Consider the following 13,725-nt stretch of genomic DNA (forward strand, 5'->3'; position numbering starts at 1 on the left):
TGTGCTGCTTTAGCTTCTCACTTATTCAGCAAAGTTTATCTCCAAACCAGAAAATTGATTGGGACTCGGTGTTAGTATTAAATAATTGGGATCAGGGGCCAAAAATGCTGATCAGGACATCCCTTATTTTTTCTGGACTGGTCAGGTGAATGTGGCTCATATCAAGTCTAAAAAGACATTTGCTACTGAGAATAAGACAAAAACACTTGATAAGATTTCAGGTTTTTATCAGCAGCTTTATCAGCAGAGCCTGAAGTTTGTCCTCCAAGAGCCGGGAACAGTAAAACCACAGTGTGGGCTGGACTCAGTGTTAATCACTTACTTCACTTATTTATAGCTTAAATAATTAAAGCAAAGTACAAACTGCTCCATCTTCATCAGCCAATTTAACACAAACGAGAGCCTGATTCTCTTAAAGTTTGAGCAGCATAAACTTAAGAAAAACTGGCACAGAGAGAGAAACCTGCAGCAGTGATTGCTTCCTCAGTGTTGGGTCTGTATCATTCCTCATGCGCTCACTCCTCTGCCCTCTCCATCAGTCTCCCCCTCTTCCTATTTGTGCTTGGTAAATAAATCTGATCAGGCATTTCCCCAGTTTATTAGCCGACAGAGGCAGCCCTGCGACTGCGGGACTGCTGACTGCAGCACATCTCCGTGCAGGGCCGCAAGATTTAATGCATACAGGATAGATCTGTTGGAGGCAGCGCTGCACAAACACGGCAGAGCCCAACCTTTCTCTGCGTAACAACAGAGAGGTTTCTCCAACAGACGCTGTCCACTGATCTGAGCTACATGACTGCTTCTGTATTGAAATATTTCTCGATTGATGAGAAGTGACAATTTCAAAATGGCTTCACTAATGGGCCGAAATGTGGCTCTCAAATTCGTTCATGTCTCATAATAAAACATGACAAATACATTTGGCTCCCTCACCTTTTGGATGATACAAACCAAATGAACACACGGATACAGAAACAGCTGATGCCAGGTTTACTTTTCACCCGATTCTGACTAAATCACCTGAATAAATAAATACATTGTCCTTTAATTGTCCTCTTCTGGGTAATTTATGGGCTGACCAAGCAGGAAGAGCCATTCAATGCATATTAATGCTGTCAGACATCCTTTTGGTTTCCTTGAAAACAGCGGCCCGTGCTGTGGGTTTCTCTCAGATGAAGATAAATGGTACCTTTCTATTCCACAGCGACGTCTTCTAACTCCAGATCAAAGCCTCCAGGAACCAGACGTGTTTCTGCTGTGATGTCTGCGCTTCAAAGATGCTCTGATCGATCATTTTCACACGCCAACAGTCAGGATGAACCTGGGATGTGAAACAGGTCACGTGTAGTTGGAAACCCACAGAGACTTTCCTCTGACCCTGTAAATCCCCTCAGCTTTGCAGAAGAATGAATGGGAGAGGAGGATCCACCTCCATACAACAAGCTGCGGCAGTTAGGCCTCTTCACAAAAAAAGTAAAAGTGGTACAGATTTAAAAATGACATGGATGGATTCCTGACAAAATTTACTACAAAGAATCTTATTTTTAGAGCGATTTGGTCCAAATTGTGGCATTTATGAGGAGACGTTTCTAAAACTTCAGTCCATTTTACTCCTGGCAGCAGTTGGTGATGATGTCACATAAGGAATGGAGTTCCGTGCAGCTGATCATGTGACCCACTGAAGGCGGGAAAATGGAATGTGTAACACACACATTATAAAGGGATAAAACCTTGACAGTGGAGGCGAAACCGGCATTAGGACACAACCAACGCTGCTCGCAGCTTTAGTTATTTAAAGTTTTTTTCAGACCGTCAAGATGCGGTTCATCCGGTTGTTTGGTTTGGGGACTGGTCGAACAACACTACGCCGGCTGATGAAGTTTCGATTTCTTTATGATTTCTGTGATTAATTTTGTAGTGATGGTGGACACTGGAGCCTAAATGTCGGACAGAAAAAGGACAGAAGAGCAGAAGAAAGATAAACAGGAGAGAGATAGAGCACGAGCTAAAGGCTAAAAGGGCTAAACTGTTTGTGCTAATGTTGATTCCAACCCACAGTCAGCAGTTATTCTGCAGTGGTCTGTTCAAACTTGAGAGTCTGTCAATAAAATGAAGAGTGAGGTTACGTTAGCTCTGATTGGTAGATGACTGGCAGGACATGACCAGAATTCACTAATGTTACACATTACAGACATGTCTCACAGCACTGGGCTGCCGATAGCACTACATATGGACGACTATTGACGTAAGGTACAAACTTGTAATATTTGCTTGTTGTTGTGTTTCAAACAACAGCTATATAACTGTACGGCGTTGCCCTTACGAAAGAAAAATATATTGCAGCATATTGGAAAAAATCATGTCATATATTAGGTAATATATTCCCATATGTGAGATTTAGTATTTATATTTTCCAATATATTGCAATATATGGAAAGCGGCAATCATTTGTATATTTTGCAATATATTTCAATGTATTTCATGAATATATAATACATTGTATATGTGCCCTCAATATATTATTCCATGTATATCATAATATATCAATAATATATTACAGTACATTTCAAAAAATTTATTGGTACATATATTTTTCTTTCGTAAGGGTGTATCTGGTAAAAAGTTGACTTGAAAGAAAATTTGTTAAAAAACAAATACACGCCTGGTTAAGAGTCACATTTTTACTACAGTGTCCATGAGACTTCAAAGAGAACCAAAAAAGTGTGAGTCTCCTGAAACACGTCTGTTTTCTATGTAAATAAGACAAAATGTGCTACTTTTATACAACTAAAATATTGGATGCTCTCTGATAACCCCTTCAAACTGCAGCTCAGACATTTTTACACCCTGCTACAGAGTTTGATCTGTAAAAACCTGCATCAGCCTCATTTCCCAAGGGTCTGGTAATTAACAGTCCTCACAGTCACTATCCAACGCACAAACAGGCGTCTGAAAAGCACACAGTGACAGCACTCGGGTTACTGAGTGGTTGTGCCAAAGCATATTTCCTGAGGATTAGAGGCGGTGTTGTACTGCTACAGTCGCCGTTCTCTGGCTCTGCCTCCACTGGAGTGGCTTCAGAGAGGCACAGCCTCAGGCGCTGTCAAACCCCGGCCTTGGATCAGCTCAGCAGCCCCTTGTCTGCACCTTATCCCAGTGAGACTGAAAATACAGAGTGACCCACAGCTTAAGGGCAGCCTGGAGTAACAGTAATAGTGTAGCTAGTGTGGTGTGACGGAGGCTCAGTTCCCAGGCTGCTCTGGGGATTATACTGCAGCAGAGTATCGCCCCAAGTGTGTAGTTGACTTACGCTCTAAAAGGAACATCGTCTCCCCCGTCCAACGCTGCAGTGTGCTGTTAGATGTTGCAAGCTCGCTAAAAGATTTGAGTATGTTGATGAGGAGTTCAGTAAATAATCAGTGCATGAGAGCGAACGTGTCAGCTCGGCGCTGGAATAATCGCACACCTCACGACTCAGCTCTTGCTGAGTGCGAGGATCCTAAATCTCAAATCCCCCTAAGCAGAGGAGCCGACATGACAGGCCTGTTTAATATTCACACTGTATTTGTGAGCACTTGTGCAGCAGCAGAGCGAGCAGTTTGTTTCCTCCCCATGGAGCCCGTCTCTTCCTCTGAGCCGGAGGTCTCAGGTCGTCTCCTCGTCTGCGTCGACAGATGGTGATGTCACATCCCTGGCAGGTGTCTCTTACAAAGAGGTGTTAGATGACTTGGATAATGTGACTTTGGGTAATGTAAAGCAAGTAGCTGGTAGAGATGAAGCCACTGAAAACATCCTCTGAGAGGGTTGTTAGCTATAAAGAGCCAGAGCTCACAGCTTTGAATGATTCTTTATTTGGTTCATGTAGGTGACAACTTAACAGTGAGTAATACAAATAAATGATAATCAGAAAAAAATGAAAACAAAACAAGATGAGTTGTTTTTTAGGGTCCTCGCACTAAAAGAGAGGACCCTTTTGTATTGTGTCAGTTTCTGTCTTATTATTCTGTTTGCTCTTTGAGCCCTAATTTGACCCCCTAAACATGCCATTATTAATTGACCCCAACGTAACAAAATGGCAGACTAAAATGGCTCTCATGGGCTGTAGGAATGTCGTTGAGAGATCAAACTAACGTAAAAATATTTGTCTCATTGAGAGGCACAAATTATACTCAGACGCCTCTGACCTATCTCAATCAGGAAGCTGGCAATTTGCCTTTCAAAATCAAATTGTCCTAATTTTGGGCTAGAAACAAGAGTGATCTTCTCCTTGGCCATAAATGGTATCGACTTGAAATTAACTTAGATGACAGAGTGGGCCTTGCTTTACAAATCCTGTGTAGGAATCCGTTGTGTCTCAAATATTTTTCGAATGACGAGCCCTCAAAGCCGGTGAACCCCAAAGAGGCTCCCCCTATTAGAATGAATGGGAGAGGAGGATCCACCTTCATACAAGCTGCGGCAGTTAGGCTTCTTCACAAAAAGTAAAAGTGGTACAGATTAAAAAATGATATGGATTGATTCCTGATAAAATTTACTACAAAAATATCTGATTTCAGAATGTTTTGGTCCAAATTTTGGCATTTATGTGGAGATGTTACTCAAACTCGAGTCAATTTCACTCCTGATACTGCAGCAGTTGGTGATGTCACATATGGAATGGAGTTCCGTGCAGCTGGTCATGTGACTCACTGAAGGCGGGAAAATAGAATGTGTAACACACACACACTATAAAGAGATAAAACATTGACAATGACAGTTTTTAAGTTTTGAAAACAGCAACATGTGATGTTGACTTTTTAATACTGGATAAACCTTTCCATATCCAAAATGAGTTTTCAACCTACGTTACTCCAAATGCTGAATGAGAGATAAGAGCTCAGTGGGAGAAGACATCAGTCCTGACATCCCTTAAGTGAAACATTATTTCATGAAATCATCATTACCCAGGGGTGCTACATCTTTAAGCAAGAAAACGATGTTCCACCAAATTTTAATATTTCCATAAGTCAAACTGAGAATGATACTTCTCAAATCAGTCGATCAATATTTCATCAATACGACTCCTCGCTACACTGAACTGAAATAATAAATGAAGAGCAGAGAAGCTCTGAGAAGAAGCTCAGACTCTGTTGAAGTTGCTCCAGTTCAATTTTTTCTTTTACTTTGAAGAGATCAGAGACCACATCCTTCATGCTGTGCTGTATAATTGCAATTTTGTGGAAGTGCAGAAAATGGGGCACTGAGATTCTCCTGAAATCTTCAGCTGAAGCATCAACCGTCGCATGCCCCATAAATCCCGGTCAGATAGCTCATAGGTGTCAGAGCGGGAGGAGGTGAATGAGTGAAGACCACGCTCTGATTACCATCTGTCTTTCCATGATCGTCAGTGTCACCGCGAGCTGACGAGGCGTTCTTTAAGCTGATGTTTACTCTGCACATGCCACACACAGAACATGAACGTCTCAACATGCATTACACACCTGAGATCACAGCTCCAGCAACCCTCGTCTGTGGTTAAATAGGAGGTTGCTTTGTTTTATCAGCCCTCTCCGATTCTCTTATCAGCTCGTTTGCATAATTAACAGTGGCTGACGCGCTCTCACAAGCAACCGGCGCTGCTTGGGATTCTGTCCTACTTCCTGGTGTCACTGCAACCCCTTTACACCAGGGGATGCTGCAGAAGGTGCAGTGTGCTGCATTCAGGATCGTACTTGCACCGAGCTCTCCAGGCTAACTTTTTCAGCAAATTGTTGTTTCCAGTAACAACTGGCTGAACATCACTGAGAAACTGCACCATGAGGTTGATTGCAGAAGACGTCTATTATAACTTTTATGTTAACCCATCATCCCGTATGAACAACCCCGTGGCTGATTCAGCAGACTTTGCTTTGCTCTCCTTTGATGTTGGGTTAAAAGTTGACGTGTCTGTAAAGTTTCACTGACATTTTACCCCCGATCCATCTGCTACTGGAAATTAATGAGAAGCCAGAATCCAGACACATCAAGCCGTGTATCAGCGTTCTTCATCCAGCCGTCAGTCCTGACTAAGTCCTGACAGGAGGCCTGTCATGAGCGCTGATATACAGTACAGCAGCACTTTGACTGTGAACTCGGTGAATCACTGCGCCTCAGGTAGTCTGGATCCTGTTTGCTAATGCTACAGCACACTCCACGCTCCGTCTCGACTGATCAATCACACAGGCCGTTAAGTGGCTGCTTTACTGATTAATGGTATGTGGGAACATGAAACAAAGAAAGTGCTCTGCCATTATGTAAAGTGTGTGAGTTTTGCAAGCAGCAGAGCACTGAGAGATTATCACACACTTGGTACAAAAAAAAGTTTCCTCCTCGCAGAACACAAATTTTGCCCATAAGAGCTGTGAAAGTGCTCACAATGATTACATGAGTACATGAATGATTTATGGGTGCAGCTCTTCAGCGCCCTCTGGAGGTCTCACTTTGACACCAGGAGGTGCTAAAATCAACACCAACATCAAGTTCCTCACAGGAGCTTTAACCCTTTGACTGGTGTTTTAAAAACTCTGAAAACCATCCTTTGGCTCTTTATCTACATTCACCTTTCTTTTCTTTTCTGCCGTCAATATTCCAGCTTATGAAGCATTCAGAATAACCCGTTTCCATGCATGAGCAAACATTCCTGTTTACGTGTTATCCATGGGCTGTATATAGAGTGGACAGCGTGGCTCCCCCCATTGTATGGTTTTGAAGCCAAAACACGTCACAGGCACTGCCATTGTAGCAGTTGTGCAGCCAGAGTCTGTGCAGTAAAGACGATGAGGGATTCTGGGAGAATCTGAGTGAAGCCGGGTGACAAAAATAATAATTATTTTTTTTCTTTCGAGAGTCTAATCACTTCTTGACTCTACCTCCTGACATATTTTACAATCCCCGAAAAAAACGAAAACGGCATCTGCCGATCATCGTTAAACGTGACGTAAAGCCTTGTTTTTAACCTCTTATAACTAATGAAAATAAAACTCTTCAGAAAAAAAGAAGACTTCAATACAAAACAGCCAAATAATATCTTCAAATCACCACAACAATCAGACGTGAGAAACATTTTTACCAGGTGTATTAATTTTTTAAAGTTTGACCACAGCCCATCTGGAATGACTGGGGAGATGGATTTTTTTTTACCTATACTGCAGCCAGCCACCAGGGGGAGCAGTTTTTGTGGCAACCTCACTTCGAGCCGAGCAAAATAACCTCCATTTATTTTTTTTACAGTCTATGGTGTTATCCAGATCAAAGCAGCGACACACTGAGAACATCATGATGCAATGCGCGTCATTTCTGCTTCCTCTTCCTGTAACCATAGCAACAGCAGAAACGACAACAACAGGAGCACAGTGGACTTCCTGTGCCCTTGCGAACAGAATTAATGTTTTGTTGGATGGTAATATCCTGTAGGGCTGAGACGACACAAAATTCTCGCAATTCGATTCTATTACAATTTTTGGGATGCTGATTTGATTTTCTATTTTTACAACTTTTGCGATTTTTAGAATTCTCTTTTTAACACCATGTGAAAAAGTAAAATGATAATGTCTACAGACTTATATCAGGAGCTTTATTTTCCCATAAAACGCACATCACGTGAGTCTGAGAGAAACATTTCGCCCTCTGCTGGAGAAAAGTGGTAAATACTTTCCAAGCCATTTATAAACAAAGACTGAAATAAAGAATTTGAATTAAAAAGAAATACTTTTTTGACAAAGTATCCGGATTTCGATAGTTTCAAACAAAAAATCCTGATATATTATATTTCGACCCTCGAAAAATCTGATAGGCGTTTGCATGACCAAACATTTATGTTAGAAAAAGAGTAACCGAGAGGGGATTTTCAGGTTTTTAAAAACCAGAATACTAGCATATTCCAGATGACTGAGTGTAAACAAAGCCTGTGTTACAATCTGCTCGGTACTTTTCATACTAAAATTTTGATTATTTTCACATTTTTTGGCTTCTGGTCAGGTCTGATTCAGTGACATCGCTTAACGAAAACTCATTAATACAACACAACACATTTTTTAAGCCCACAAACTGAAATATCCTCTGTTCAGGAAGTTGAATTTTGAGCACAGTTTACTCAGATAGAATAAAATCCTGATTTGGAAAGTTGTAGCAGCCTGTCTGATACGGACCTCATGTGTGTAAGTGTGTGTGTGTTTAAAGGGCATGTGAAGGTCAGCTGATATGGGGAGAGGGATTACAAATCAGCGTTATATTAAAAATGTGCTCAGAGGAAGGTGACTCGTGCTGCCGTGTGATGACTGATCTGACTTTCCCTTTGTTTCTCCTCTGCTCCTCTCTGTCGCTCCTCCTCTCTGCTTCTCCTTCTCTGCAGGCTCCCTCACAGTGTCCATCACCGACATGCGCGCTCCGGTAGTTGGGGGCTCCGGGGGTGTCTACGCTCTGTGCTCAGCGCATCTGGCCAACGTTGTCATGGTAACCATCAGCATCATCATCGCCTTCATTGTTACGTTTGGTTTCCAATAGAGGAGAAATGTCAGAGCTCTCTGCATGATGTGAGATGGACTCATTCAATCCCACTAAGAGCCAAACCCTCCTCCTGTTGAGGCTTTTTTTTACACTTTTCTTTCTTGTATTCTTAAATATTTTACTGCCCTGAACTTTTTTAGAAAAGTGATGATAAGTTTTATCACAACTTTCCTGAGAGGGAGCTTAACCCAGCAACGATGCACTGCTCTTCTCATTTCCTAAATCTGGAGCGACACACGCTGATGTAAAGCATTCAGGTTGTGTATATTTATGCCAAAAACAAGCCGTGGATTCCCTTGATGCACCTTGTTAGCTTTCTCCCTGTGTTTACTTGTGTGTTTCAAGGTTTGTATCTAAAACTCTCCAGCTCTCCTGGCTCTTTTACATCTGATAAAATCACTCTAACTAATGTCTTAGCTCACTGTGGGCAGTGAAGATGCCAGCAGAGATAGAAATCAAAGCGCCGTCTCTCTGACTATAACTGCTCGCTCCGAGCGGCTTTTAACGCACACTTTATTTGGCGTGCTGCTCGTGACGGCTGTTTGTTGTCGGGGGATCCTTTGAGGGACGTCTCCGATCTACTCTGATCATATTTTTTCCATCTTGTAAGGAAGTCTTGTCCAATCACAAACCAGTACACTCTGAGGCCATCTGCCATGACGCATCACCATCTGTGTTTGCTCAGACATTTTGAGGTTGAGCGTGGTTTGGAGATCTGGTCTGCTCTGGATATGACTCCCCTTGAAGTCTTGAAGCTGCAGCGAGACTTTTGGCATCGCACTTGGATGTTCTTTTTTATCTAGTGTGCAGTTTGCAAAGACATTTGGCCTCTTTTTTACTGTTACTGCCACAAAAACCTCTGGAAACAGTGATAGTTACAGTAAAACAGTGAATTACTCTAATTCTGATTTTTGTCTTGAAGATATTGAGTGTCTTAAGACATCTTAGGCCATGTTTTTTTTTGTCTTAAGCAATTTCCCCTTGGGGATCAATCAAGTATTTCTGATTATGACATTCACATCTTAAGACAGCTTCAAACATGGTATGTTTGGCCCCATTTCCATCAGGCAGTCTGGTTTAGATCAGTACGGTTTGGCACAGTTAAGCCTGGTCCTGTTTGTCAACAGTGCCCCCCCATGGTAGGCGGTATGTAAGACGGATCCTGATAGCCCCATCAGTTAAATAGTAATGATGCCATAGCAGTGCGACACAGTTTACCCCGCTAATAAATCCAACAAAGAAGAAAAACACGAAACAGTAAACAAAGAGCAACAATGGAAGGCATTGGGCAATTTGTCTTCTTTGTGATTGGCATGTGGCTCTTTGTTAGAAATGACGATCAAGCTTTGTCGCACAGGAAGTGACCATTCTCTTGACTGATCAATGATTTGCAGCGTTGTAGCTCCACCTCCTGGGATTGGTTTAGTCTGGCACCCCAATGGAAAGGTCCCAAAAGTGGGACAGATTGTCTTGTTTCTTTGGGGATATGTCTTGTGGTTAGTCAGTGGAAACGCCGTAAAATATGTGCTGTACCAAGACCGACCAAACTGAACCGCTTGGTGGAAACGGGGCTTATGTCCTACAGACAATGTCAAGTTATCTTGTTTCAACTGGGGTATGATAATCTTCATATTTCCAAGAAATCTAAAGACCCATGTCAAGAGACACAGGTCTTGACCAACCAAGATGTGTCAAGACATCTCAACAAATGTGTCCAAAGACGTCTTGAGACATTTTGATGGCTGGGTATGGAGCTACTGTTGAAGTGCATCTTCAGTTGTTGGTGCACTCCATTGGCAAGTCCCATTAGCCGCGTTTCCACCAAGCAGACTGGTTCGGTTGGTCCCGGTGCGGCGCGCATTTTGTGGCGTTTCCACTGGAATTATGTGGAGGCTGAGACGCATGAAAGCTGAATTTACAGCAACGAGAGAGGCGATGCTACAAGCAAGCAATGAGATCAATAGAGCCGGAGGTCAAAGAATGATGGCTCGTGCACTCCTCAATACAACCCGAGTGGGAGGCGGAAACGCCCGCATGGCTGAAAACCGCAGCAGAGCCCGGGACGGCAGTGCAGGAGCACGCCTGGGTGAAGGGGAGAGTGACAACGAGTCAAATGCTTTATACATCAACAGGAAACAAATTGAAAGACCCACGAATCAGGCCGTACGTTAAAATCAACTATGGACACAAAAAGACAATGAACAATTACACCAAAGTTCTGTAAATGGAATCAAAATTTATATTACTCTGATGATATGTGAAAAAGAGGAGACTAAATATAGCGCAAACAGGGACGGGACTAGATAAGCTCTGCTTCTCCCGTCTTCCCTTTCGGACATGTACAATGTGATCATCTATTGACAATGTGTGATGTTGTATATGTGTGTCGACATGACCGAAATAAAAAATCAATTCAAAAAATTCAATTCCACTGACTTATCCCAGGACAGATCCCCAAACAACCGAGACGAGCCGTCCCACTTTTTGGGGCCCTTTCGTATGAGTGCCAGACTGAACCGATCCGCTCTCTGAAGGTGGAGCTACAACACTGCAGACTGTTGATTGGTCGAAAGAATCGTCACTTACCCCGACAGCGACTGCATTTCTCCTGGCTGCACAGACTTCTCTGAAACAAAGTTTGATTGTTCTTTGCATCAAAGAGCTACATGCTACTGTGTCGTGTTTTCTTCTTCGTTTGATTTATTAGCGGGGTAAACTGTGTCGCGCTGCTATGGTGTCACGCTATTATTTAACAGCTGCGGCTTTTGGCATCCAGTTTACACGCCGCCTACCACGAGAGGGCACAGTTTTTTTTTTTTTTAACTGTATCAAACCGTGCCAAACCGTACTGAACCAAACCAGACTGCTTGGTGGAAACACGGCTTGTCACTCTTACCCCTTACCCTTCGTCTTGGTCGTCTGTTTTAAAGACCAAGAGGAAGTAGTAAAAAAAAAACATCTCTTAGAAACGAGATGCCACTCGATTCCTGCTACATCACCCTTAGTCACTCGCTGGCTGTCGTAGTTAGAGCGACTGTTTATTCATTTCCAAACAGAACACAAGATAAACTGATGTAAGATTAGGGCAAACAGACCTCACCACGATGAACCACATCACAAGTAACGAGGCAGCTAAGTAATGAAAAGTGAACGTTAAGCTAACACTACAGTATTCGTTAGCTTATCATAGCTTATGTAGCTGATGCAGCTCTTGAACGCAGCTTATCTGTCCAATCACTCATGAAATGCAGCCCAACGCAATGTCACAATGACATCGGTGTAGCTATTATTAGCAGTAGCTGTAGCTATAGCAGCATTAGCTTGATCGTTATAACGAACAATTTCGAAACAAAACAATTCAAAACATGGCTAATATTAACATGAAGTAAAGGATTGGACACCTGATAAAATAAAATATCAATATGAGAAATGTGTTGAACTCCTTGGTTTTGAGTGAGGTCTCAGTTTGTCGTCTCTTTACTACACGTGCATGTGCAAAACCAACGGCTAAGGGGTAGAAATGGGATCCGCATCAGGTCGACTTTGGGAGATTTTCATCCTGTCACTGCTGATTGGTGTCAGAAATCTTCCAAACATCGAGAACTTTGTTGATTTTTGCCCCTCTCACATAAAATAACACACTTTACTCCTGTGATTCCTCCGCAGTCTGACAGTAGATCTTCAGCTTTCCCTCGGTGACACACGGCCTGTTTCAGTCAAAAGAAAACGCAGGCGAAGAAAAGAAAACTGCTCCCTTCAGAAAGCAGAGGCTCTAACTCACCTCCTTCTCTTTTTGGACCTCTCCGCTCCACGATATTAATCATTTATCTCCAGAAATGCTGCGACATTACAAACCCTGCCACTTCGTGCATTACATTTCAGACCTGTGGTTATTGCAGGGTTTATTTTTACTCTGTTGTGTCTTTAAATTTGCATGACTTTCACTATTTCTCTCAGAAAAGAGGAGAAGCACTCTTAATGGGCCATACTCCCCGAGCCAGGGACTTAAAGAGTGCTGTGATTGGACCATTTTTCATCCTGAGGAGTAAATATGTTACTCTGAGTCGGGATGCAGTGGTTCTTTTCCCCCCGGAGAATCAAAAAGAGCTTTTTATTGGCCCATTCTCCTCATCTGTCAAATTACCTCAGCTCTAATTAATAGAGTGCCACTGGGCTGGAACCATAAAGTGGAGAGCAGCCAGGTGTATAATCACGTCTGTGTGGTGTAAGAGCTGCCTCCTCCCTCGTATAGATATGAAATGTTGTTCTTTCAGGTCTAAATGTGTCTGGGGGATAGAAACGGAGGCTTTCCCCGTTATTATCCTCGTATAGAAGAGTCGTTGGGGTCGTGATTGTTTGTGCTGACGAGACGCTTTGTGTTACAGAACTGGGCCGGGATGCGATGTCCGTACAAGCTGCTCCGCATGATCCTGGCGCTGGTGTGCAGTAAGTCCTCCACACTGACTCTCCAAGCCTCTCTGTCCCCTGCATGTTTCATTTACGGAGGAATAATTGAGCAGGCAGTGTTTCATTTGAAGCATATTTAATGGCCGCACACCTGTTCACATTGCAGCGTTGATCATTTAAGTGGCGTTTAAAAACCTCTTACGCTGAGCATCAGCCATCCCCGTTAATTGCTGGTGGCGAGCGGCTCTGATTGGACGCGTCGCTTTGTTTTCATAGCATCTGAGTCACACAACTCGTCCCTTTTTCTCCACACGAGGGCCGATACACTGCCACTTTCATTAGTGAGCAATATGCTCCCTCCATCTGTCCCGAGCCCGACGCCCCCGAACAGCCAGAGCGGTGAAGTCTCTGCTGGAACGAGATATTTCTCTTCAGCGTTTGACAAACAGGGGATTCAGCATTTCAGAATCAAACGTGTAAGAAACTGTGAAGAGTGAGTCAACATTTGTCCTGGATTTTTACAACCAGCGCAGAGTGTTTATCCAGCTCAGGCAACAAACCTCGGCAAACAACGTCTTTGAGAATAGTTGGGTGTAAGGATCTGTTCAAATCCCCTGTGACCTTTCCTCTGTGGACAAAAATCCTTCACTGCTAAAAACTGAGGGGCTGATTTTAAGACCTCTGCATTCAACAGTCAGAATCCATCTGATAAAAAACAGTTTATCTGACAAAATTATAAGATCACTCATGATTTGTAAGTTGTACTCATCTCAAAGTTCCTGTGAGGAGATTCTA

The 13,725-nt window shown here is 42.9% G+C and overlaps 1 protein-coding gene across 2 annotated transcripts in view; it reads left to right on the forward strand.

Moving 5' to 3' along the window:
• Positions 1–13,725, forward strand: part of rhbdl1 (rhomboid, veinlet-like 1 (Drosophila)) — a 64,861-nt gene that overhangs the window by 46,686 nt on the left and 4,450 nt on the right. For both annotated transcript variants that reach the window (XM_074662514.1, XM_074662515.1), the window contains exons 6-7: positions 8,369–8,469; positions 12,909–12,969. In XM_074662514.1, coding sequence (XP_074518615.1) covers positions 8,369–8,469; positions 12,909–12,969 — 162 coding nt within the window. The remainder of the gene's footprint in view (positions 1–8,368; positions 8,470–12,908; positions 12,970–13,725) is intronic.

This window comes from Halichoeres trimaculatus, unplaced genomic scaffold, assembly GCF_033239565.1.
Source record: "Halichoeres trimaculatus isolate MK-OKI-2021-1 unplaced genomic scaffold, fHalTri1.1 fHalTri1_scaffold_23, whole genome shotgun sequence".
Lineage (NCBI taxonomy): Eukaryota > Metazoa > Chordata > Actinopteri > Labriformes > Labridae > Halichoeres > Halichoeres trimaculatus.